Genomic DNA, 23,738 nt, shown 5'->3' with positions numbered 1-23,738 from the left:
GTTTGGCCCCGATGGATTTAACGTGCACCAGACCCACTTACAAGACGGTTCTTCAGTGAAATCGGGCCAGGAACCTGAAACACTCCGGTTCGGAAGCCGAATTCTTACCACCAGGCCACCGGGGTCCTTTTCCGCTGCTTTAAAAAAAAAAAAGTAAATAAAGCGGAAAGCGGAAAGCTTTATCAATGTTTCCTGAAGCGGTTTATCTAAAAGTTAAATAAACAGATAATATTATTTTAAACTCATTTGCAATTAATTTTATGTTAATTAAAACTTTATTTTTCCTTTTTTATGTCACCGTCAAATCGTCAAGTGATATATAGATATTTACTAAGAGATGGAATAATAATTTTCATTAAATATTGGAAACAGTACTAACAAAACAAATTCAAATGTCATTGGTTACGAGAATCGATGTCTACCAATTATAGGGAGAATAAAACGAAAAGGTTAAAGATTTTTTTTTTTTTTTTGGATATAATAGAGCAAAATATTACAAGCATGATTTCCGGTTAGAGTTAAACAATATTGCTGTTATTTCATGCTCTAAGTAAATGTTAAGTATTTAATGATTTCTTCTGTTGATACTGTAAGATTAAAATTTGAATTTACGAAAGTATTACTAAAGTGAAAGTTAATGAGTAGGATGAAATCCGACTTATTTAGTTATAAAACTGCATGAGATTAAGATTTATAGTGATGAAGCAATATTTGGAATAAATATTTTTTTATATGTATACACGAATTAAACGGGACAAATGGCTACTGTCTTCAAATAATTTTATCTCTAGATTTCAGAGAATCTTCAGATTTCCAGCTATTTTGAATCCGTTTTTTTTTAATTGCATTTATCTGTCTGCGAGCAGCTAACTAAAAAAAAGACAGAAAATTTTCTTTAAAGGATGAAATGTGCGACATGTTTTTTTAAAATGAAAATCCTTAATTTGAATGAAGTTTTAAATGGAACAGTCTAAATGAGTTTATTTTACTTCCTAAATCTGTTTGAACATAATAAATACAAAAAATAGCTAATTGGATGAAATTCTGTGCGATTATAATCCTTAGACTTATATATCTTACATATAAAATTCCAGTTCTATTAGAACATGATTAGATTAATTATGATACCTAAACTATTCTTTACTGAAATTTTAATTGAATTAGTCGAGGGGATGAGATTTAAATGGAATATTAGAATGAATGTAATAAACGAAGAAACTTATCTGACACATATTTTATTGTATCGGTAAAACTTTAGAGTTTAAAATCGAGAGTTAGTTACTTTAAATGATACTTTTAAGACCTTTTTTTACAAGTTAATATTTATAGATTGACATGTTGTCTATAAATTGGGTGATAGATCTTGCAAAAACCTCTCATTAAAGCATAAGGAATAAAATGATTTCTATAATAATGACAGAGATGTACATTTTTCTATTACGCGATCAAGACAAATAAATACAAGCAAATGCGGGATAGTTTGGTTGGTAGAGCGTTGGATTCGTGTCCCTTAGGTTGGGAGTTCGAACCCCGCTGGCCGAAGATTCCCCGCGTGCTTGGTGGCTGACGTGAGAATAAATCTGGCGTGGTCGCAAAGTCTTCCATGTCGAGAGTAATACCACTGGGGGTACTGGATCAGGAGTGATCCTTCTCTGATTCAATACCACTGGGTTACTGGATAAGGGGTGATCGTTCTCTGATTCAGGTCTAAATTGCGATCTGTGAATGAAATGCGTGAATGAAATCCGTCCCATATAAAGGATTGTGACGTGTCGTTCTCTTGGCCTTAGATGGCGCTACTATCGAAAAAGAAGGCGCTCCTACTCAAGCTTAAATCGGCTATATTCGAACAGCGGGCTTGTCCATGGCAAGTGCCGTAAGAAACGAAGCAACAAATACAAACGGATTGAGCACATCACATTATCATGCACATTATATTTTAGATCTAGAAGTTAGAATTTTTTTTTTCTTTTTTACATAAATGCAACTGCAAAGAGAAGAAATTTCGTTAGTCTGTGGAAATCATTTTAAATATATTTTGAAAGTATCCACCATCTAATTAAAGTAATTTATGAATGAATACTGAACTCTTAACCATTGGTGCAAAGTTACAAATAATAGGTTTTAATTAATTTTCTTATTTTAGTCGTAATTGATTTATTAAATGGTAAGGAATGAAAAGGATTTCCTTGGATTTTTATTTCATATACTTGCAAACGATAACTGCCAGTAAAGAGCCCTGCAATCAAATATTACACCGTCTCAGTGGGAATTTTTTTTAAAGGGAATCAAAATTCCTGTTACATTAAAATCGATTGATTTGAAAATAAATTTAAAATTTAGCCAACTACTAGCCGTTATTATAGTGGCCATTAAAGCTCGTGCTTTGTGAAGAATGAATATACAAATACGAAATAAAATTGATATACGATCCCTCAAAAAGTAAGCGTTGCAAATCGAATGTGGAATATTTGCAATTTTTGTGAATATTTCGAAAATTATTTGTAATATACGCATTACTTTCTGAATTCCTATATTTTAGCATGACGTGACGAGTAAATGAACAGGTATCGAGCTCTCGACATAGCAGTTCTGAAGCTGGAATGGCAAATATTTTTCATTAAAATTAAAAGTGAAAGAAGCTCACAGACTAGTAATTATGGGCGTCTCAATGTTCTAAAACATTAAGTTAGATTTCTAGATCAGAGAGCGTTGAATGTCACTCGCATTGTAAAATACTATATATATAAAAAAAATGTGAAGGGGATATAAAGATCAATTAACAGCATGCCAGATTTTTATTAAAATTTAATAAAATTAGTATTTCCGAAGAAAATTTTGATGGATAAAGATAAGCAGCTTTATACAATATTTCAAAAATTCGGATGATTAAGTGTACATGATTATACCATTGTACCACGATTATTCTTAAATTTGTTAGATAGGGGAAGTATTTTGCAAACAAAATAATCAACAGTATAAAGCAAAATATATTATTTACTAGATACCTTTACTTTAGTGCGGCAAGGTTAATTTTAAATGTGAGTCTTCGTTTACATACATCAACTGTATTAAGCGAAACTGAATCTACCATGCTAGTTCCCTTTAGTTAGAATACCTTCACTTTCTCATTTCGCACCCAATATTAACAGATGATTCCAATTTTCCTCTGTCGGAAAGGAGGGTTTAGGGGGAGGCATACTGTTGAGGGGTGTTAATTCCCAATGTCCACTGCCTTAGCAACTTGTCGGGTGTACCACTAGATGTCAAATCGGAAGTTATTGAAGAGGCGGGGTGGCCTGCTCCGCAACTTGCATCCTGATCCCCGTAATATATAAACGAGGATCCTGGGAGTTCACGTTATGTGGCATGATGAAGTGTATCGATTTGGGAAGGGGGATGGTGAACCACCTGAATATTCCGGAGGTTTGACGGAGGAAGATTGTTGCCTTGACAAAACGAATGATGGTGGGATTGAAGGGTAAGGAAGTTGAATGGAATCTGTAGTGAATAGATGGATGTCGGATGTGATGTCCGCAAGTGAATGGGGACCGAGGAATTAAACTGGAATGTGCCGGAAAATGAGGTCCAACTAATATTCATTTCCTATGATGGATGCTTAGAAAGTGTTACCAATTATTTGTAAAACTAGACTTTTCTCCAATTATGAAGATAACTCTATTCTGTAACATTTTATATTTAAGCTCAGTTATTGAGAATTGCTTTTTAAGATTCAAGAAAAAGTGAAGTATTTTACAAAATCATTAGAGAGTTTTACAAAATCAATAAGAATGTTCTAGTTATAGTAAATTTAATACAATATTTATAACGTGAGAAAATATATAAATTCACACATTTTCAGACGCAATTTTTTTCTATTACTCGTTTGAATATACATCGGATGATGTTTTTTCTGTGACTTTTTGCTTCTCTTTCTTATTTAAACCATTATCACAAAAATTATTATAATAAATATGAAGATAATATGCAGGTATGAGTGCTTTGCAAGAATGCGCATACCAAATGCGGATACAGACAAGCAGATACACAATTCGTCAGCTTGTATCCGTCAGCAGAGTATTTTGCCTTCATTTTCTGAAGGTGTTTAAAATATATTTCTGATATTTGCTTTCAGGGTGAGAAATCTATATACCATAAATTGATACGAAATACACATATTTTTTCGATTTGTTTTATATTTAACAAACAATTTTTCTTCCAGAAATGCGGCTGTCACAGACTTGATAAAATTGAAATAAGAAGTAGAAGTTAATGCAGTCATTCTTTTTGAAAAAAGATATTAAAATTTTGACCTGAATTGTTATATTTAGAATCTAAACAAATCAGGGTCATGAAATATTTTTCAACTATCAAAAAAAATGCTAGGAATTTTGTCGAAGGCACATGATACAGAATACAGTCGCACGAAATATAACTTCTTTAATTCTATCTAAGAAGATTTTGTTTTTAATAAATTAATTAATTTATAGTATAATATTAATTACATTATTAATCATCAATATGTAATTTAATAACAAATTTTGTAAAATTAATGATTTTTATATTCTTTTTCAATAATTAATTTCCAAACACTATTAACTATAACACTTAAATGATGGCAGTTTCTCTTTATTCATACTAACACTAACCTATAGAAATTCTGTAGTACAGCAGATTATTGCTGTCGTACTAATGTCACAATTACAGTCACGATTTCAAGAGATGTGTTGAAATGTTCCTCATTCTCAAGGCATTTAAACTTTGTATGTTGCTAAAAGCTACTGATCATGTAAGATAATGAAGTCTAGTTTCCTCACTAGATAATAATGGTGACGTGCTTATCTAACAGAAATACAATATTTGTCACAGGTGCTACTGAATTGCGTAAGTGAGTCTTTATTGCCGTCTTTTTTCCACACCCTTCTTTTATCGTCAAATACCTTCCCCTTTCTTATCATTTACCTTTGTTCATTAGAATACAAAACAAGCAAAAGTGCGATCTGTATGTTCTGTATCTATTGATTGTTTGGCCGGATATGAGTATCTGATTCTAAAACATTAAAAAAATTTTTTTTCAAAGCATATACAAATTGTGTCACTTAAGACGCCACAAATCTTAACTTAGATAGTAATAAGAATTTGATTTGCCCCTTAACTGTTTTATTTGCTTTTCTATCTAATAAGATGACACCTTCTATTTTGGGAATATTTTCTTATTTTGATTCAAATGGAAATCCATTGAATACTTGATTTATCTATGTATTCGAAGTAATTTTAATAATGAATTATAATCGTTATGAATGGTTTATTTTTTGCTTACAACTATCAAAATTCGATAAATCGATGCACGTATGGCACTCGGTCAAAACAGTTAAGCGGTTAATATTCTGGCAGTTTTAAATCACTCCAATGACTTTTCTTGTCAATAATCTTTGAGTAAAGGAAATTTTAAAACTATTTTCAGTATTGTGTTGTGTCTTTTAGAATGCTAATGTATTTCCAAATTTTCCGGCAATTCTGAGACTACATATTCATAATAATAACAAAAACAATCATAATTAGGGATTGTTTGTTTGTTTTGAAGTTATTGCTTGGTTTGGACTACTATTGATTTCAAAGTTTAGAAGACATCAACTGTATTAAGCGAAACTGAATCTACCATGCTAGTTCCCTTTAGTTAGAATACCTTCACTTTCTCATTTCGCACCCAATATTAACAGATGATTCCAATTTTCCTCTGTCGGAAAGGAGGGTTTAGGGGGAGGCATACTGTTGAGGGGTGTTAATTCCCAATGTCCACTGCCTTAGCAACTTGTTGGGTGTACCACTAGATGTCAAATCGGAAGTTATTGAAGAGGCGGGGTGGCCTGCTCCGCAACTTGCATCCTGATCCCCGTAATATATAAACGAGGATCCTGGGAGTTCACGTTATGTGGCATGATGAAGTGTATCGATTTGGGAAGGGGGATGGTGAACCACCTGAATATTATGGAGGTTTGACGGAGGAAGATTGTTGCCTTGACAAAACGAATGATGGTGGGATTGAAGGGTAAGGAAGTTGAATGGAATCTGTAGTGAATAGATGGATGTCGGATGTGATGTCCGCAAGTGAATGGGGACCGAGGAATTAAACTGGAATGTGCCGGAAAATGAGGTCCAACTAATATTCATTTCCTATGATGGATGCTTAGAAAGTGTTACCAATTATTTGTAAAACTAGACTTTTCTCCAATTATGAAGATAACTCTATTCTGTAACATTTTATATTTAAGCTCAGTTATTGAGAATTGCTTTTTAAGATTCAAGAAAAAGTGAAGTATTTTACAAAATCATTAGAGAGTTTTACAAAATCAATAAGAATGTTCTAGTTATAGTAAATTTAATACAATATTTATAACGTGAGAAAATATATAAATTCACACATTTTCAGACGCAATTTTTTTCTATTACTCGTTTGAATATACATCGGATGATGTTTTTTCTGTGACTTTTTGCTTCTCTTTCTTATTTAAACCATTATCACAAAAATTATTATAATAAATATGAAGATAATATGCAGGTATGAGTGCTTTGCAAGAATGCGCATACCAAATGCGGATACAGACAAGCAGATACACAATTCGTCAGCTTGTATCCGTCAGCAGAGTATTTTGCCTTCATTTTCTGAAGGTGTTTAAAATATATTTCTGATATTTGCTTTCAGGGTGAGAAATCTATATACCATAAATTGATACGAAATACACATATTTTTTCGATTTGTTTTATATTTAACAAACAATTTTTCTTCCAGAAATGCGGCTGTCACAGACTTGATAAAATTGAAATAAGAAGTAGAAGTTAATGCAGTCATTCTTTTTGAAAAAAGATATTAAAATTTTGACCTGAATTGTTATATTTAGAATCTAAACAAATCAGGGTCATGAAATATTTTTCAACTATCAAAAAAAATGCTAGGAATTTTGTCGAAGGCACATGATACAGAATACAGTCGCACGAAATATAACTTCTTTAATTCTATCTAAGAAGATTTTGTTTTTAATAAATTAATTAATTTATAGTATAATATTAATTACATTATTAATCATCAATATGTAATTTAATAACAAATTTTGTAAAATTAATGATTTTTATATTCTTTTTCAATAATTAATTTCCAAACACTATTAACTATAACACTTAAATGATGGCAGTTTCTCTTTATTCATACTAACACTAACCTATAGAAATTCTGTAGTACAGCAGATTATTGCTGTCGTACTAATGTCACAATTACAGTCACGATTTCAAGAGATGTGTTGAAATGTTCCTCATTCTCAAGGCATTTAAACTTTGTATGTTGCTAAAAGCTACTGATCATGTAAGATAATGAAGTCTAGTTTCCTCACTAGATAATAATGGTGACGTGCTTATCTAACAGAAATACAATATTTGTCACAGGTGCTACTGAATTGCGTAAGTGAGTCTTTATTGCCGTCTTTTTTCCACACCCTTCTTTTATCGTCAAATACCTTCCCCTTTCTTATCATTTACCTTTGTTCATTAGAATACAAAACAAGCAAAAGTGCGATCTGTATGTTCTGTATCTATTGATTGTTTGGCCGGATATGAGTATCTGATTCTAAAACATTAAAAAAAATTTTTTTCAAAGCATATACAAATTGTGTCACTTAAGACGCCACAAATCTTAACTTAGATAGTAATAAGAATTTGATTTGCCCCTTAACTGTTTTATTTGCTTTTCTATCTAATAAGATGACACCTTCTATTTTGGGAATATTTTCTTATTTTGATTCAAATGGAAATCCATTGAATACTTGATTTATCTATGTATTCGAAGTAATTTTAATAATGAATTATAATCGTTATGAATGGTTTATTTTTTGCTTACAACTATCAAAATTCGATAAATCGATGCACGTATGGCACTCGGTCAAAACAGTTAAGCGGTTAATATTCTGGCAGTTTTAAATCACTCCAATGACTTTTCTTGTCAATAATCTTTGAGTAAAGGAAATTTTAAAACTATTTTCAGTATTGTGTTGTGTCTTTTAGAATGCTAATGTATTTCCAAATTTTCCGGCAATTCTGAGACTACATATTCATAATAATAACAAAAACAATCATAATTAGGGATTGTTTGTTTGTTTTGAAGTTATTGCTTGGTTTGGACTACTATTGATTTCAAAGTTTAGAAGACATCAACTGTATTAAGCGAAACTGAATCTACCATGCTAGTTCCCTTTAGTTAGAATACCTTCACTTTCTCATTTCGCACCCAATATTAACAGATGATTCCAATTTTCCTCTGTCGGAAAGGAGGGTTTAGGGGGAGGCATACTGTTGAGGGGTGTTAATTCCCAATGTCCACTGCCTTAGCAACTTGTCGGGTGTACCACTAGATGTCAAATCGGAAGTTATTGAAGAGGCGGGGTGGCCTGCTCCGCAACTTGCATCCTGATCCCCGTAACATATAAACGAGGATCCTGGGAGTTCACGTTATGTGGCATGATGAAGTGTATCGATTTGGGAAGGGGGATGGTGAACCACCTGAATATTATGGAGGTTTGACGGAGGAAGATTGTTGCCTTGACAAAACGAATGATGGTGGGATTGAAGGGTAAGGAAGTTGAATGGAATCTGTAGTGAATAGATGGATGTCGGATGTGATGTCCGCAAGTGAATGGGGACCGAGGAATTAAACTGGAATGTGCCGGAAAATGAGGTCCAACTAATATTCATTTCCTATGATGGATGCTTAGAAAGTGTTACCAATTATTTGTAAAACTAGACTTTTCTCCAATTATGAAGATAACTCTATTCTGTAACATTTTATATTTAAGCTCAGTTATTGAGAATTGCTTTTTAAGATTCAAGAAAAAGTGAAGTATTTTACAAAATCATTAGAGAGTTTTACAAAATCAATAAGAATGTTCTAGTTATAGTAAATTTAATACAATATTTATAACGTGAGAAAATATATAAATTCACACATTTTCAGACGCAATTTTTTTCTATTACTCGTTTGAATATACATCGGATGATGTTTTTTCTGTGACTTTTTGCTTCTCTTTCTTATTTAAACCATTATCACAAAAATTATTATAATAAATATGAAGATAATATGCAGGTATGAGTGCTTTGCAAGAATGCGCATACCAAATGCGGATACAGACAAGCAGATACACAATTCGTCAGCTTGTATCCGTCAGCAGAGTATTTTGCCTTCATTTTCTGAAGGTGTTTAAAATATATTTCTGATATTTGCTTTCAGGGTGAGAAATCTATATACCATAAATTGATACGAAATACACATATTTTTTCGATTTGTTTTATATTTAACAAACAATTTTTCTTCCAGAAATGCGGCTGTCACAGACTTGATAAAATTGAAATAAGAAGTAGAAGTTAATGCAGTCATTCTTTTTGAAAAAAGATATTAAAATTTTGACCTGAATTGTTATATTTAGAATCTAAACAAATCAGGGTCATGAAATATTTTTCAACTATCAAAAAAAATGCTAGGAATTTTGTCGAAGGCACATGATACAGAATACAGTCGCACGAAATATAACTTCTTTAATTCTATCTAAGAAGATTTTGTTTTTAATAAATTAATTAATTTATAGTATAATATTAATTACATTATTAATCATCAATATGTAATTTAATAACAAATTTTGTAAAATTAATGATTTTTATATTCTTTTTCAATAATTAATTTCCAAACACTATTAACTATAACACTTAAATGATGGCAGTTTCTCTTTATTCATACTAACACTAACCTATAGAAATTCTGTAGTACAGCAGATTATTGCTGTCGTACTAATGTCACAATTACAGTCACGATTTCAAGAGATGTGTTGAAATGTTCCTCATTCTCAAGGCATTTAAACTTTGTATGTTGCTAAAAGCTACTGATCATGTAAGATAATGAAGTCTAGTTTCCTCACTAGATAATAATGGTGACGTGCTTATCTAACAGAAATACAATATTTGTCACAGGTGCTACTGAATTGCGTAAGTGAGTCTTTATTGCCGTCTTTTTTCCACACCCTTCTTTTATCGTCAAATACCTTCCCCTTTCTTATCATTTACCTTTGTTCATTAGAATACAAAACAAGCAAAAGTGCGATCTGTATGTTCTGTATCTATTGATTGTTTGGCCGGATATGAGTATCTGATTCTAAAACATTAAAAAAATTTTTTTTCAAAGCATATACAAATTGTGTCACTTAAGACGCCACAAATCTTAACTTAGATAGTAATAAGAATTTGATTTGCCCCTTAACTGTTTTATTTGCTTTTCTATCTAATAAGATGACACCTTCTATTTTGGGAATATTTTCTTATTTTGATTCAAATGGAAATCCATTGAATACTTGATTTATCTATGTATTCGAAGTAATTTTAATAATGAATTATAATCGTTATGAATGGTTTATTTTTTGCTTACAACTATCAAAATTCGATAAATCGATGCACGTATGGCACTCGGTCAAAACAGTTAAGCGGTTAATATTCTGGCAGTTTTAAATCACTCCAATGACTTTTCTTGTCAATAATCTTTGAGTAAAGGAAATTTTAAAACTATTTTCAGTATTGTGTTGTGTCTTTTAGAATGCTAATGTATTTCCAAATTTTCCGGCAATTCTGAGACTACATATTCATAATAATAACAAAAACAATCATAATTAGGGATTGTTTGTTTGTTTTGAAGTTATTGCTTGGTTTGGACTACTATTGATTTCAAAGTTTAGAAGACATATGTGACAACATTAAGACAGCTTTTTGCAACATTGAAATTTTAATCATTGCCGATGGAATCTTGTTTTTTAAAATTTAAATACATACTAAATGTTAAAAAGTTGTTTAAAAATCAATGTTTTTTTTTTTTCAGTTTTTTTTTTCTAGAAATATTGTTTTAATAATTCTGACCAATGAATTTATATATATATATATATATATATATATATATATATATATATATATATTAATAATTTTAAACAAAACAAATTATATAGTACAAATTAGATCGTAACCTTTCTTTTCTGTGCAAAAGAAAGGTATCAAAATGATCTCGAGTTTTCACGCGTTATTCTCCCAAGTCATCGGAAATAACTCTGCTTTGTTTAACTACCCACAAGTTTCTGATTATTCCGAAAAAAATATATAGCCTCGTCCCAAATTCTTTCTAAACCAGTCAGCAAAAAATCCCAACTTTATCTTCTGCTTGACGGAACTCAAAACCCAATTTCGACGTATGTCGATTGCAAGAAAACCTGTGTCATCTTTCGCACCACATGTCCCGCCAGTTCAGAACCCTTCACTACCAACTACTCACATCCCAAATGAGCAGCAGCAACATTGCAATCCAAGGCTTCTCCCTAAATTAACAACCAGTTTTGAAACTGCTTTCCTCGGCACTTGGGGTGGAGGGAGGAAAGGAAAATAGGGTGCCAGAGACACGGGGGGAGGGGGGGGCGAAGCGGCTTCGAATTAGGTTTCTTTTGTTGTTCCGTTCACTAGACACCTTCCTCGGCAATTTGTCACCTTGCAGTTTGGAGAAAGCCTTCCCTGGAACTCACCCCTTTCAACTCTCCCCTTCCATGTAACAATCGACCGTCGAAAGACGATTCAATTTCGCCACTTTGGAAGAAAAGTCTGGAACTGTAAATTTGGAGAAAGGGAGGGTTACTTAATATTCGAAAGGGAGGGGGGTGCTGAAAGGAAAGGGAGCGTTCCAGTTTGAACTGATTTTGTGGCTTTTAAAAGTGTCAGCAAGGCAAACCGCGTTATTTATGCAAGTGAGATGGTTCCACCATGAATAATTATAAGTGGTTTTCGGCTGGAAGGTGAGAACAAGAGGGAATGGGGACGGATAATTTACTTTATGGATTTGGGCAATGAGACCACAAAAGATCTTGCTCGGATATAAATGACTCGGTTATAAATCCCAGAAAGCTATTCTTCGTGATCCTGTTTGTCAGTTATACGATATTGTCACTCCTTCACATTAAGGAATGAGAGGAAAAAAATGGTTCCTCTTGGCCACTGATGAGCGGAACCTGAAAAAATGGAGCGTCGTTCCTGAAATGGGGCGTTTTAATCATGGTATCATTTTCTTCGATGGTTGTCTTCTGCACTCAGGTAACTAATGCTAGGTAATCTGTCTCATTGATTGGTACTTAGTCTACTCTTGGTAAAGAAAGGCTGAATCAATAGCATTCCTTTTTTCCCTTTTTTTCACCTCATTTTACGATTATATTTATTGACTGTTAAAGATTATTTTTAGATAAATCCAACGATATGATCTCTTTTTCATAAAAGTGCATGAATCCATATCATTAAGCTCTTGTCTTTAAAGTAATTGCTATTAAGTGATTCTTTAATAACAGTGCTCCATATGGCGATTCTAAACATTTTTCAAAATATTTTCAAAAGCAATGAAGAATATTCATACCTATTTTATTCAATATATTGTGGAATTCCGATAGTGTGATCCTTTGTTGATTGAAAAAGTTTGGAAAAATTGATTTTTTTGTATGGATTTCATTTGGATTGCAATGATACGTTCCCTTCTTAAAAAAGGACTCGAGTCCATATCATTAAGCTCTTGTCTTTAAAGAAAGTATTGTTAAGGGATTACTTAATGATTTAATAACAGTACGGCATATGGGGAATCTAAGCATTCTTCTAAATATTTTCTAAGACAATAAATATTATTGATACGAATTTTATTCAATGTATTATGGAATTTTGATACTTTGATTTTTTATTGATTGAAAAAGTTTCAATTTTTTTAAAATCTTTTTTTTTTGTTGTTGATTTTATTGGATTGCGATCATATGGTTCCTTCTTACCAAAGGACTGGAGTCCATATCATTAACTGGAGTGCTGTATATGACGATACCAAGCATTCTTCAAAAATATTTTATAAAACGATTCATACTTATTTTATTCATTATATTCATTTTATTATTTTATTCATTATATTTTATAAAACGATTCATACTTTATTCATTATATTCATTTTATTATTTTATTCATTATATTTTATAAATCGATTCATACTTTATTCATTATATTCATTTTATTATTTTATTCATTATATTTTATAAAACGATTCATACTTATTTTATTCATTATATTCATTTTATTATTTTATTCATTATATTTTATAAAACGATTCATACTTATTTTATTCATTATATTATGGAATTTTGATCATTCGATCCTTTGTTAATTGAAAAAGTTTCAAAAAATTGAAAAAAAAAAAATCTTTTTCATGGATTTTATTTGGATTGAGGTGATACGGTCCCTTCTTACAAAAGTACATGAATCCATATCAATAAGCTCTTTTCTTTAAAGTAATTATTGTTAAGTGACTCCTTAATAAGAATGCTGAATATGGCGCTTCTAAGCATTCTTCTAAATATTTTCTAAAACAATAAAGATTATTTATAGTATTTTATTCATTATGGAAGTATGATAATTCGATCCTTTGTTTCTAAAAAAATTCGGAAAATTGAACAAAAAAAAAAAGCTTTTTTTTTAAGTATCTCATTTGGATTAAGCATAATCAGTCACATCTTGTCATTACACAGGTTCTGGAAAATTATATCTCCCAAATAAAAACAAATTAATAATAAGAGATTTAATTAAAAATACTTCTATCTAAAAGCTATAAATAAATTCACTAATTTCTATTTGGGAACTTTGTTTATATCCTGACAGATCTATATTCATTTCTTATTCTGTTTTAGAATAAGTACTTGAAGTAAGTAATCAAATGTATTTTTGTGATAGTAATGTACTATTTGATGCACTTTTTAACAATCATGCATGCTATGTATTTAAAGATAATGTTTCATTCCTTTTTAAAATTAGAAAATTTACAAAATATTTTAAATATAGAAGGAATTTATCAATGCATTTATTTATCTGCGCATTAACTCTCAAGCACAAAGAAAATATTATGAACATTTTTAGATATCCTTTTCATTTATATGCATGTTATTTCTAAGAATATAAAATTATATATAATATTTTAATGAAATAAATAATAAATGAATTTATAATAAAACGAATTATTTTTAGAAATAACTAATACAAATTAATATAAAGTCGCCATCTGTTATAGATCAGTTTTTTCTTAGCTCTAAGAAAGTTTAAAACTATAGTTTAAAAAATAATGACTGGAATCTATAAAAATAAATTCAACAGAAACAGTGAAAATCCATCTGTGGAAGAGGTTATTTTAGAAGAACTCTATCGATGCCGAACCAGGTAAATTGAGTTCCAGGACAATAATACAGCATAATTCAAATACATACATGAATCTTTTCCGTATATTAAAAATATTTTGAATATGTCATAAGAAAAAATAATAATGAAGACGATTAAGTATGTGACATAAAAGACGTCACTGTATCTTCTGCTTATTTATGGACATTGTATTATTTAAGTTTCTCTTGCCAGTTTTCTCTAGCCCAAAAGGCAAAATCTGCTCTCACTTGCACAAAGAATAATTTGAAGCTGACTTCCCTTAGACCCCCCCCCGGGGGGCACCTCCAAATGAGGATGAGATGCTTCCGGCATGGTGGTTGGATCTCGCCACCATGGAGGGTACACTAATAGGTGGGGGATCTGGCTCCTCCCATCGATGACGGGACGTACTTCCTTCGGGGAGGGTTGTACCGTGGCCGGTGACGGCCCTTAGGACTCAACCACAGTTCCCACCAGTGTTGCTGTTGCGGCGGTCCGGTCATTAAGCTTTATGGTTTAAATCCGTGTGCCTTTGTGGCGGATCGGAGAGTAAGTTGGTTGACTTCCCTTAGACTCTTGACCCCCGGGGGGCACCGAGAAATGAGGATGAGATGCTTCCGGCATGGTGGTTGGATATCGTCACCCTGGAGGATGCACAAATAGGTGGGGGATCTGACTCCTCCCATCGATGACGAGACGTACTTCCTTCGGGGAGGGTTGTACCGTGGCCGGTGATGGCCCTTAGGACTCAACCACAGTTCCAGCCAGTGTTGCTGTTGCGGCGGTCCGGTCATTCAGCCTTATGGTTTAAATCCGTGTGCCTTCGTGACGGGTCGGAGAGTCAGTTGGTTGACTTCCCTCAGACTCTTTCCTCAATTAAATATGAAGACTTGATAATGAGATGTACAGAAAGTGTGGAGCGCAAGCAAGCAAAGCTTTCAAAAAACCATGCAGAAACTCGCAGGAGTGATCTACCCGAAATTGTCTATTTAATATAAGAGATATTGACTGAAATATAGATCGTTGCAATATAGATATTGACTGAAATATATATATATATATCTCCAATATAAGTCTTATTCCTCTTCCTCCGTTTAAAATTGGGGACCTGGGATAAAGCCACGAATCATGGGTTAATTAGTTACGAAAGGTGGTAATGATCGAAAGGTGCTAGTGATAATTACGAAATATAGATCGTTGACATGAATCTGGCATTTTATCGCCAAATATGTATTTTGGACAACGTTTTATTGGCCGAAACATTGGCACAAAACATTACAATTTCAATCATTTAATTCAGTGCGTTTATGATTTATTGAATTTGGATGCATTCTAAAGTACAGACCGACAGATGGTCAACCGTTTGATACAAAATTCGATATTTTAAATGTTAAATCTATATATCAAATTTTATCTACTTAGCTTTTTGTATTTTATTGTTATCGGGTTCACTCGTACTAAGAACCAGATAGACAAACTTCTTGTAAATGAATTTCGCCCAAAATTTAATAGAAATCCGCAAATTTGGTCGTAATTTCAAATACCAAAATTTCTGCCGTCTGATTCAAAGCTGTTTGGAGTTATCATTTTCACAGACGAGATTGACCGATAGACCTAAGACCAAAAATTTGTTGTTTGGACTCATAGAGGTCTGAAAAGTGAAGATTTGTAAAAATGTCGAGTTTTTTGACGATTACAATACTTACTCTATATTTATATATGAAAAGTAAGAAACGGATGTAGAAATCATAAATACTCATGTCGATATTTCTCCAATAGCTACATGGTCTTCGTATAAATCTTTTCTTTTCTGTAATGCTTTTTGGGATTGCCGGCATAATATGATTTGGTATGTGTTTCAGGTTTACATTTATATTGGAAAAATATTTGATTGAGCCTAAATGGCAATATGATCTGAATTTAAATGGAAAATGATTGAACATTTTTTTAATTAAGAAAATAATTAAATATTTAATGAATACATGAACATTTGTATTTATATGTTGTTGTTGATTTTCCTATCAAATTTAAACCTTTTTCCCAAACGCATCTTAATTTGTGCTACGAAAGAGTAAATGAAAAAAAAAAAATTAGGATAAGACAGGAAAGAACAGGAATAGAAGGTTAAGGAACAGACAGAGCAAAAGGTTAAAGTACAGAAATACTGGTATTAATAGAATGAAACAATGGGAGGCCAAAGCATTTGAATTAGACAAAAAATACAAATTCAGTCGTATTTTATATGTGTTTGATTCATATTATTTACATATTCTGTTGTGGATGAAAACAAAAATAATGCAAGGATAATTTTATTTCTCATATCACTGTTGTACTAGTATAATTAAATTTTAGAATGGAATTTCAAATATTAAATTTAAATGGACATTAACTATCTAATTGGGATATCTTTTGAATACCTGTTCACTTACTTCTGGCAATCATTATCCTGGATAAAGAATGTACTAGTTCTTTTATCGGTACATACCTTATTTTGATTGCCCATTGACTCAACTCTCTAAGAAAATGGTAATCATCTTTCTGATAGCTAAATAATCGACAGAAATGATTCTGACAGCAAAAATATAATCTAACCACTTAATATTAAATGTTCTTTACTCTTTATTTAATATTATTTTATCATTGGGCAGTTCGGTTATTATGTTGGCTAAAATACAGGTTAACCTTCCATCTGAAATATATTTTGAATAACCGCTTACTTAACTCTCTGAAGGAAATATTGAATATTATAGAGGGCAAAATATCAAATATCTAACAGAACATCTTTTAAATATCACTTTATTTAATTCTCTGACAGTAAAATTATCCTGACAGTTAAAGTAAATGCGAATTCTATAATCTGAACATCTTTTAAATTCCCATTATGATAAATAACCCTCTAAGTGAACATTTTTTGAATAACTATATGCTTAGCCCTCTGACCTGCAATATTAGTCCTATCTTTAAAGTACTTGTTACTTCTCTAAACCGGATCGTCTTTTGAATACCCACTTACTTATTCCTCTGAACGGAATATCTATAATAGAGTGAACAAGTATCCGGATCCAAACGAGTACTAGTATTTGAATTTAAGTTTCTTGGGTGAGAGAAATAATTATTATTTTATCAGTCATAAAGCCTACATTCCGGGTACAAGATTAAAATTATAAAAAAAACTAAGGAAAAGATTAAATTTCTTTGTTTTTCTACTCAAATCATTTCTATATAATCATTAAGCACATCAACAACGAATGCCAGCAAATGCAAGATTCTATTTTACCACTTACTACTACTAACCACTCATTTGTGAGATGCTCCGAAATCGTTAACATGTTCTGTAATTTGCTGAAGAAACCGCCGCTTAATGGAGAAAGATGGCGGAAGTGAGAAAACATGGAATTCTCATTCTGGGGATAATCTGAAGAAAAACTTTATTTCGTGCACCTCTAAACGCAAAATACTCGAGGCGTTATGGTGCTAATTTTCTATAAAGATAATTAGTTCGTTTTATCACGAGAACAGCTTTTAAAGCCTTTTCGAGTCAAATATCTAAAATGCGTTCCAACTGACATTAAATTGGCCAAGATTATTTAAATGTGTTGCAATTAACTAAATGCCTTGAAACGAATTTCTTTGATGAGGCTTTTAAAGAATTTATTCATGCATTTGGAAACATTGTCGAAGAAAATGCTTTTTTCATTTTTGTAAGTAGGTCGTTAGTTCAACAAGAAAATTAGGGATTAACTTTTGGTCTTTTATATGTAAAATTTTATTATCTGCTTTTATTTCTTGCAAAACTCACAAATGACTTTCGTAAAGATTTGGAAGTGGTTAACTTAAGTGTAATTTTTTTATTTATTAATTGGGATTATTTTTGAAAAAAAAAAATCCTTTTGATTGCGTTTTATATCTGGAAAATTCCAACTGTTAAATTGAGAATTTCTTTCTGCTGATTTAATAACATATTTCCCTTAAAATAGAATATAATGATATTTAATAGATATATACGACTGATGAGAAAATTGGGTATATTTGATTCTTTTATTTGAATTCTTATGACTTTTACTATTTCGTAAAGGGAATATATACAAAGAACCAACAAGTGTATTCTCCTCAGAACTTTACTGCATACTCTTTAATAAACTTGTCATTTTTTTCAGCGAAAGCCTTACATGGCGTTGGCCAACATTAATTACAAAATATTAATTTTTGGCGTGACTTTAACATTTTTACTGAATCTGTCGTGTTATATTTGGCAAGTTTTTTTGGGCGATTAATCCTTGACATACCGATAATAAAAACATCCGAAAATCAAATTTGTGTTTTAGACACGTTTAGTCAACGGATTGAAAAAATGATTTGACACAAAATTGCATTTGTAGTCACAAAATCACATTCCAAATTTGTTATATTTAAGTTATTCTGTTTTTGAATTATCGCGTTTACATGTTTCTCACAGACCGACATACAATCAACCCATTTTTTTTTTATTTGGCTCGAAATTCTGACAAGTGTATAAGTAAAATTCCCTTGCACTTCCAATGTGTATTTCTCACTGCTATTCCAACGACGGCCGGCACCTACTCTACGCCTAGGCCTGAGTGATCATTTTAAATCCAGTTCAATCTTAATAATCGCCCGGTTCAATCGTGTTGATTGTGTACAAATAAATACAGGAAACAATCTCATTCTAGATTATTATATTATTTACATATTTGCAGGAACAGATTAAAATATAAAGCAGGAAAATGAATCAAGTCTCTTTCGTTCATGGCGAACCACACCACTCTTGCTCGCCTTTCGTCTTCCCTCGTCCTTGTCTGTCTACCCCATTTCCTGTTCGTCTCTTTCCTGGTTTCACCCCTTCTGACACCATGTGACCTTTCCCTCCTGCTTGGCTTGCAACTTTCGTCGCTGGGAGCGGAGGAGCGGATCTTACAGTATACGACAAAGATATTAAATCTGACACCGAATTTCAACTATCTACCTCTTTTCTTTTTGTAGTAATCGTGTTCACTTATATTCGAACAGATGGGCAGACGAACTTCCACTGGGCCGATTTTACACAACACTTGATATAAATCTGTAAATTTGGTGTAAAGACCGTATGCCGAATTCCATCCGACTATCTCAAAATGTGTCTGAGTTATCTTTGTCAAAAATGTCTCAGGTAGGTCTAAAATGTGGAGATTCGTCAAAAACTCGAATTCAAATATTTTTTGACGATTACTATACTTTCTCTATTATAAGTACACGAGAAAGTAAAAGGTATTTTATAAGTAAAAACGAAATATCACTGACAATTTTGACAAATCTGTTCGTTTCAGAATTTTCCAGAGGCAAATAAATCCTTTCTGGAGCAATACGTTTGTCTGTGGATACAAAAATGTAATAATGTACTGAAGTAGAATGACGAAATTTGCTTTGTAGTCTTAAACCCAATTGTGAAAATGTTTATAAAAACTTGAATGAAATTCATTGAAAAGACAACTTGTTTGTAGGTATGGATGTGAAATGCGATAACACTCAAACTCAAAAAGCTATATGAATGAAATTTAATATACATATCTATCTTTAGAATTACATATGCGTATTAAATTCTGGGCATAGTCACTGAAAAGAGAGACTATTTGTTGATTTGTACGCCTGTTAACGCCTGAGCACGATCATTTAAAAACTCAACGATTCAGATAAATAAAATTTGGTACTCGGTCTAAAATTATCGATATGTTTCAAATTTTGGATTCAATTCAAAAATTTCCGACTTTTGTAATCTATTTACATATCCACTTTGGATTAATCTGGTTTCTTTACCTTGGATATTGTGAAATACAAAGCGCACCAAACTATATTATGAATCAAAATCATTAGAGACACCCACGTTTGTGGACTTCCATAACTTATAAGGGCTTGTCGCCTCGCATTCTTCATACTTCGCCCTCTTTATATGCCAATTTTTCTTCTTTACATTTAATGTATGATCTGTACACTAAATGTATGATATTAATATATGATTAATGAATAAGTGTATGATCTGTACACTAAATGTATGATCTTAATATATGATTAATGAATAAGTGTATGATCTGTACACTAAATGTATGATCTTAATGTATGATTAATGAATAAATGTATGATCTGCACACTAAATTTATAGATTTCTATCAAATTTTGAGCAAAATCCATTGAGAGGAAGTCTTTCTCTGGCTGTTCGAATAGAAGTTAACACGAAGCGAAGAGAGCTGTATGGAAAAAATTCGGTACACAGATTTATCATCTGTAGTACAGACACATATCAAATTTTGAGTCAAATCCAACGAGAGTTGATTGTCTATTTGTACTTTCAGAAGTATGTAAATGAGATAGCTGAATAACGCAAAGACTTGGATATACCACATGTGATTTTATGACTGTAAATGTAGTTCTCTGACAAATCCTGGTTTCACTCTTTTTGTAAAAACGCATCCATAGCACAACTTTGATTCTCAGGTACTATTAGCCGGATATCAAAATTTAATCGCCAAAAAATTGCCAAGGATGGCACAATAGATTCTGTAAAAATGCTAAATTCTTGACAATGGTTAATATTTACTAACTATTGTACGCCAGTGCCATGCAATGCATTCTGTTTTACTCAAGGTTCACAATTTTCAAGAGGCGGGAGCTTACATTATTATTAAGGAATATAGGGAAAATTTGGACATACCACCAACGTTAGTTTACAGCATCTCTTTGATGAAAACAATAGTCTAAAAAATATCTATTATCAATAAAAACGTCTGCATTTTCAACCTTTATCAAATTCTAGAAATATATATTTTTTAATAATCTGAAGCTAACCAAAATCTGATTTTCTTAAGAGCCAAAACTATAAGCTCTCATTAATTCTGAATGTTGACTATCTCTTACTTTTGAAAGATAGAGCTCACAAAAGTATGATTTTGCTTTTTTTAGACCTACAACACGGACAGCCAGGTGGGAGATTCCGGTGCCTGTGCGACTGCACTTCTCTGTGGTGTCAAAGGAAGGTTCGAGACGGTGGGACTGGACGATAAAGGGGTCTACAACAGATGCGAAAGCAGCTTCGAGTCAAAAGTGTTTTGCTTGGCAGATTGGGCCCAAACAGATGGTAAATTACTGTTTGGGGAATTCTTATTTATAAAATAATTTTTGAACTTCCAATTAAAGTGTTTTTTTTTTCCACAATAGAAACATAAATTTTTTGATGTTTTATCAAATGTTTCATTGTATTTTAAAATGAAATTGGATCGTTATTTTTTTATGTTTTAAGGAAATACATTCGGGCTGATTTTTTTTTGATAAACACTGTATTATAATTATATTTTTTTGAATTTTTGTATGAAAAATATTAAGAAAATTCTTTGAATCTAAATGGCCAATCAAATGGTATTTTTTCCCTTTTTAATATATATATATATATATATATATATATATATATATATATATATATTTCAACCTTTATCAAATTCTAGAAATATTTTTTTTTTAATAATCTGAAGCTAACCAAAATCTGATTTTCTTAAGAGCCAAAACTATAAGGTATATATATATATATATATATATATATATATATATATATATATATATATATATATATATATATATATATATATACGTGAATCCTAACCACTCTTTAAATAATGGGTTTCGGCTGAATAAAAAATTTTGAACATGAAATTTTTATTTTTTTCGTATTGTGAATTTTTTGCACTGAAAACTAGAATGAAATAATTGTAAATAATAGATTACTTATGCTGAAATTTAGGAACTTCAGAATATATTGAGAAATGATTATACCAAATTTGGACAAAAAATATGCATTAGGTTTTAATTTATGTGGTTTCTAGAAAAAAAAATCGATTAAAATTTATAGAATTTGAGAAAATATCTTTTAACGGTTTAAAATAGTATTTAAATGTGTCTAATGCAAACATAAAATTCAATGTAACTTTCCAAAAAATTGGGCTTAGAAACAAAATTCACACAATTTTATGAAGACTAATCAGAAATTAAAAATACCGAATTTAAGAAAATGCATGTTGTCGCAAAATTTCAATGTAGCCATCTACCTTAAATAATGTAAATTTAAACTATCATAAGTCGATCTTATTTGTATCCAACATTCTTCCTGGCAAAAGTTAATAATTCAATTGTTTTAGAACCTCTGAGAATTTTTAACCATATAAAAGCTTTGATTAAAGTAATTTTTTTTTCTTCGAACTTCCTTGAAAATTACGTTATAAACATTGAAAAATTCTAAATGGCATTGATTTAAAATTCTAAATGGATATCCAAAATTTACATTTTAATCGTCTTTATCTTCATATTCGCACATTTTTCTTCTAGTTGCGATAAATTTAAACTCAATTTCAACAGCACTGCCATAGTGCTTCTTTTGTATTGAACTTAGCAGAGATGCGTATTACAGCTATATGCAAGGGACAATATCAATGTAAAATAAACAAGAATTCTCTGCTTTGCTATGAAACGCTGTATAAAAATTACATCTTGCATTCTTGAAATTTTTCTCTTTAAAAGTTATAAAATAAAGAAAAATTTAAAAAGCTTTAATTATAGTTTTTTTCAATTTATTTAGAAAAATATTTATTGAAACAGGTTGACATAAACATTAATTCATTAATCTAGATTATAAATAATTATTATCACAATTTAGAATTTATATTTTATGTAAAAAACATAACTGCAAATTAATAACAAAGCAAACTGTATTATTTACATAATTTGCTTTTTTTATTAATATAAGTTATCAATTTAAATAATGCTTTTTTTTTGCTTTTTATTATATTACCTTGTTATTTTAATAAGGAAAGAAAGTTTATATTCCAGTGTTCATTTTTGTAAAAAAAAAAATCTAAATATTAAAAAAAAATTGGAAACTTAATTAAGATTTTTTCTAAAGATAATAATTCCATTTAAAATTTTAAACAATGTTCTAGATAATTTAAAACCAAATATCAAAAAAGTTTCATCCATTTCCTCAAAAAGTAAATACAGGAATTTTTTATGAACAAAAATGGCGCTTATTTTATATTGCTTTTACATATCTGATTACAAACTAGAAAAAAGTTACTCATATAAATATATTATCTTTTCCAGTGCTAAACTCAACCATATCCATAAGAGTAACAATTCTTATGGAAATTGGATTGCTCTTGGATTATCTATGATTAAGTGACTGAATCGTAACAATTTAATTTATTTGTTCTTTATTTTGAAGCGTTACATAACATCAATGACTAATTATTCGTTTCAAATTAAAAATATTAAGTATTAAACATTTCTTTCAATAGCCGAAGAAAACAAGTATGAAAAAAAAAAAAACTTTTTATCTAACTAATAATAAATCTTTTTCGATGTAACTTTCAATTTTTTTTTTTTTTTAAATTTTATATTGTTTTTACATATCTGATTACGATATAGAAAAATGTTAC

The 23,738-nt window shown here is 30.9% G+C and overlaps 1 protein-coding gene across 1 annotated transcript in view; it reads left to right on the top strand.

Annotated features, from left to right (window-relative positions):
- Window positions 1-23,738, top strand: part of LOC129969329 (alkaline phosphatase, tissue-nonspecific isozyme-like) — a 475,680-nt gene that overhangs the window by 361,336 nt on the left and 90,606 nt on the right. The window contains exon 3 of the mRNA XM_056083860.1: window positions 21,220-21,394. Coding sequence (XP_055939835.1) covers window positions 21,220-21,394 — 175 coding nt within the window. The remainder of the gene's footprint in view (window positions 1-21,219; window positions 21,395-23,738) is intronic.

The sequence above is a fragment of the Argiope bruennichi genome, chromosome 1, assembly GCF_947563725.1.
Source record: "Argiope bruennichi chromosome 1, qqArgBrue1.1, whole genome shotgun sequence".
Classification (NCBI taxonomy): Eukaryota; Metazoa; Arthropoda; class Arachnida; order Araneae; family Araneidae; genus Argiope; species Argiope bruennichi.
This window is presented reverse-complemented; position numbering and strand designations above follow the sequence as displayed.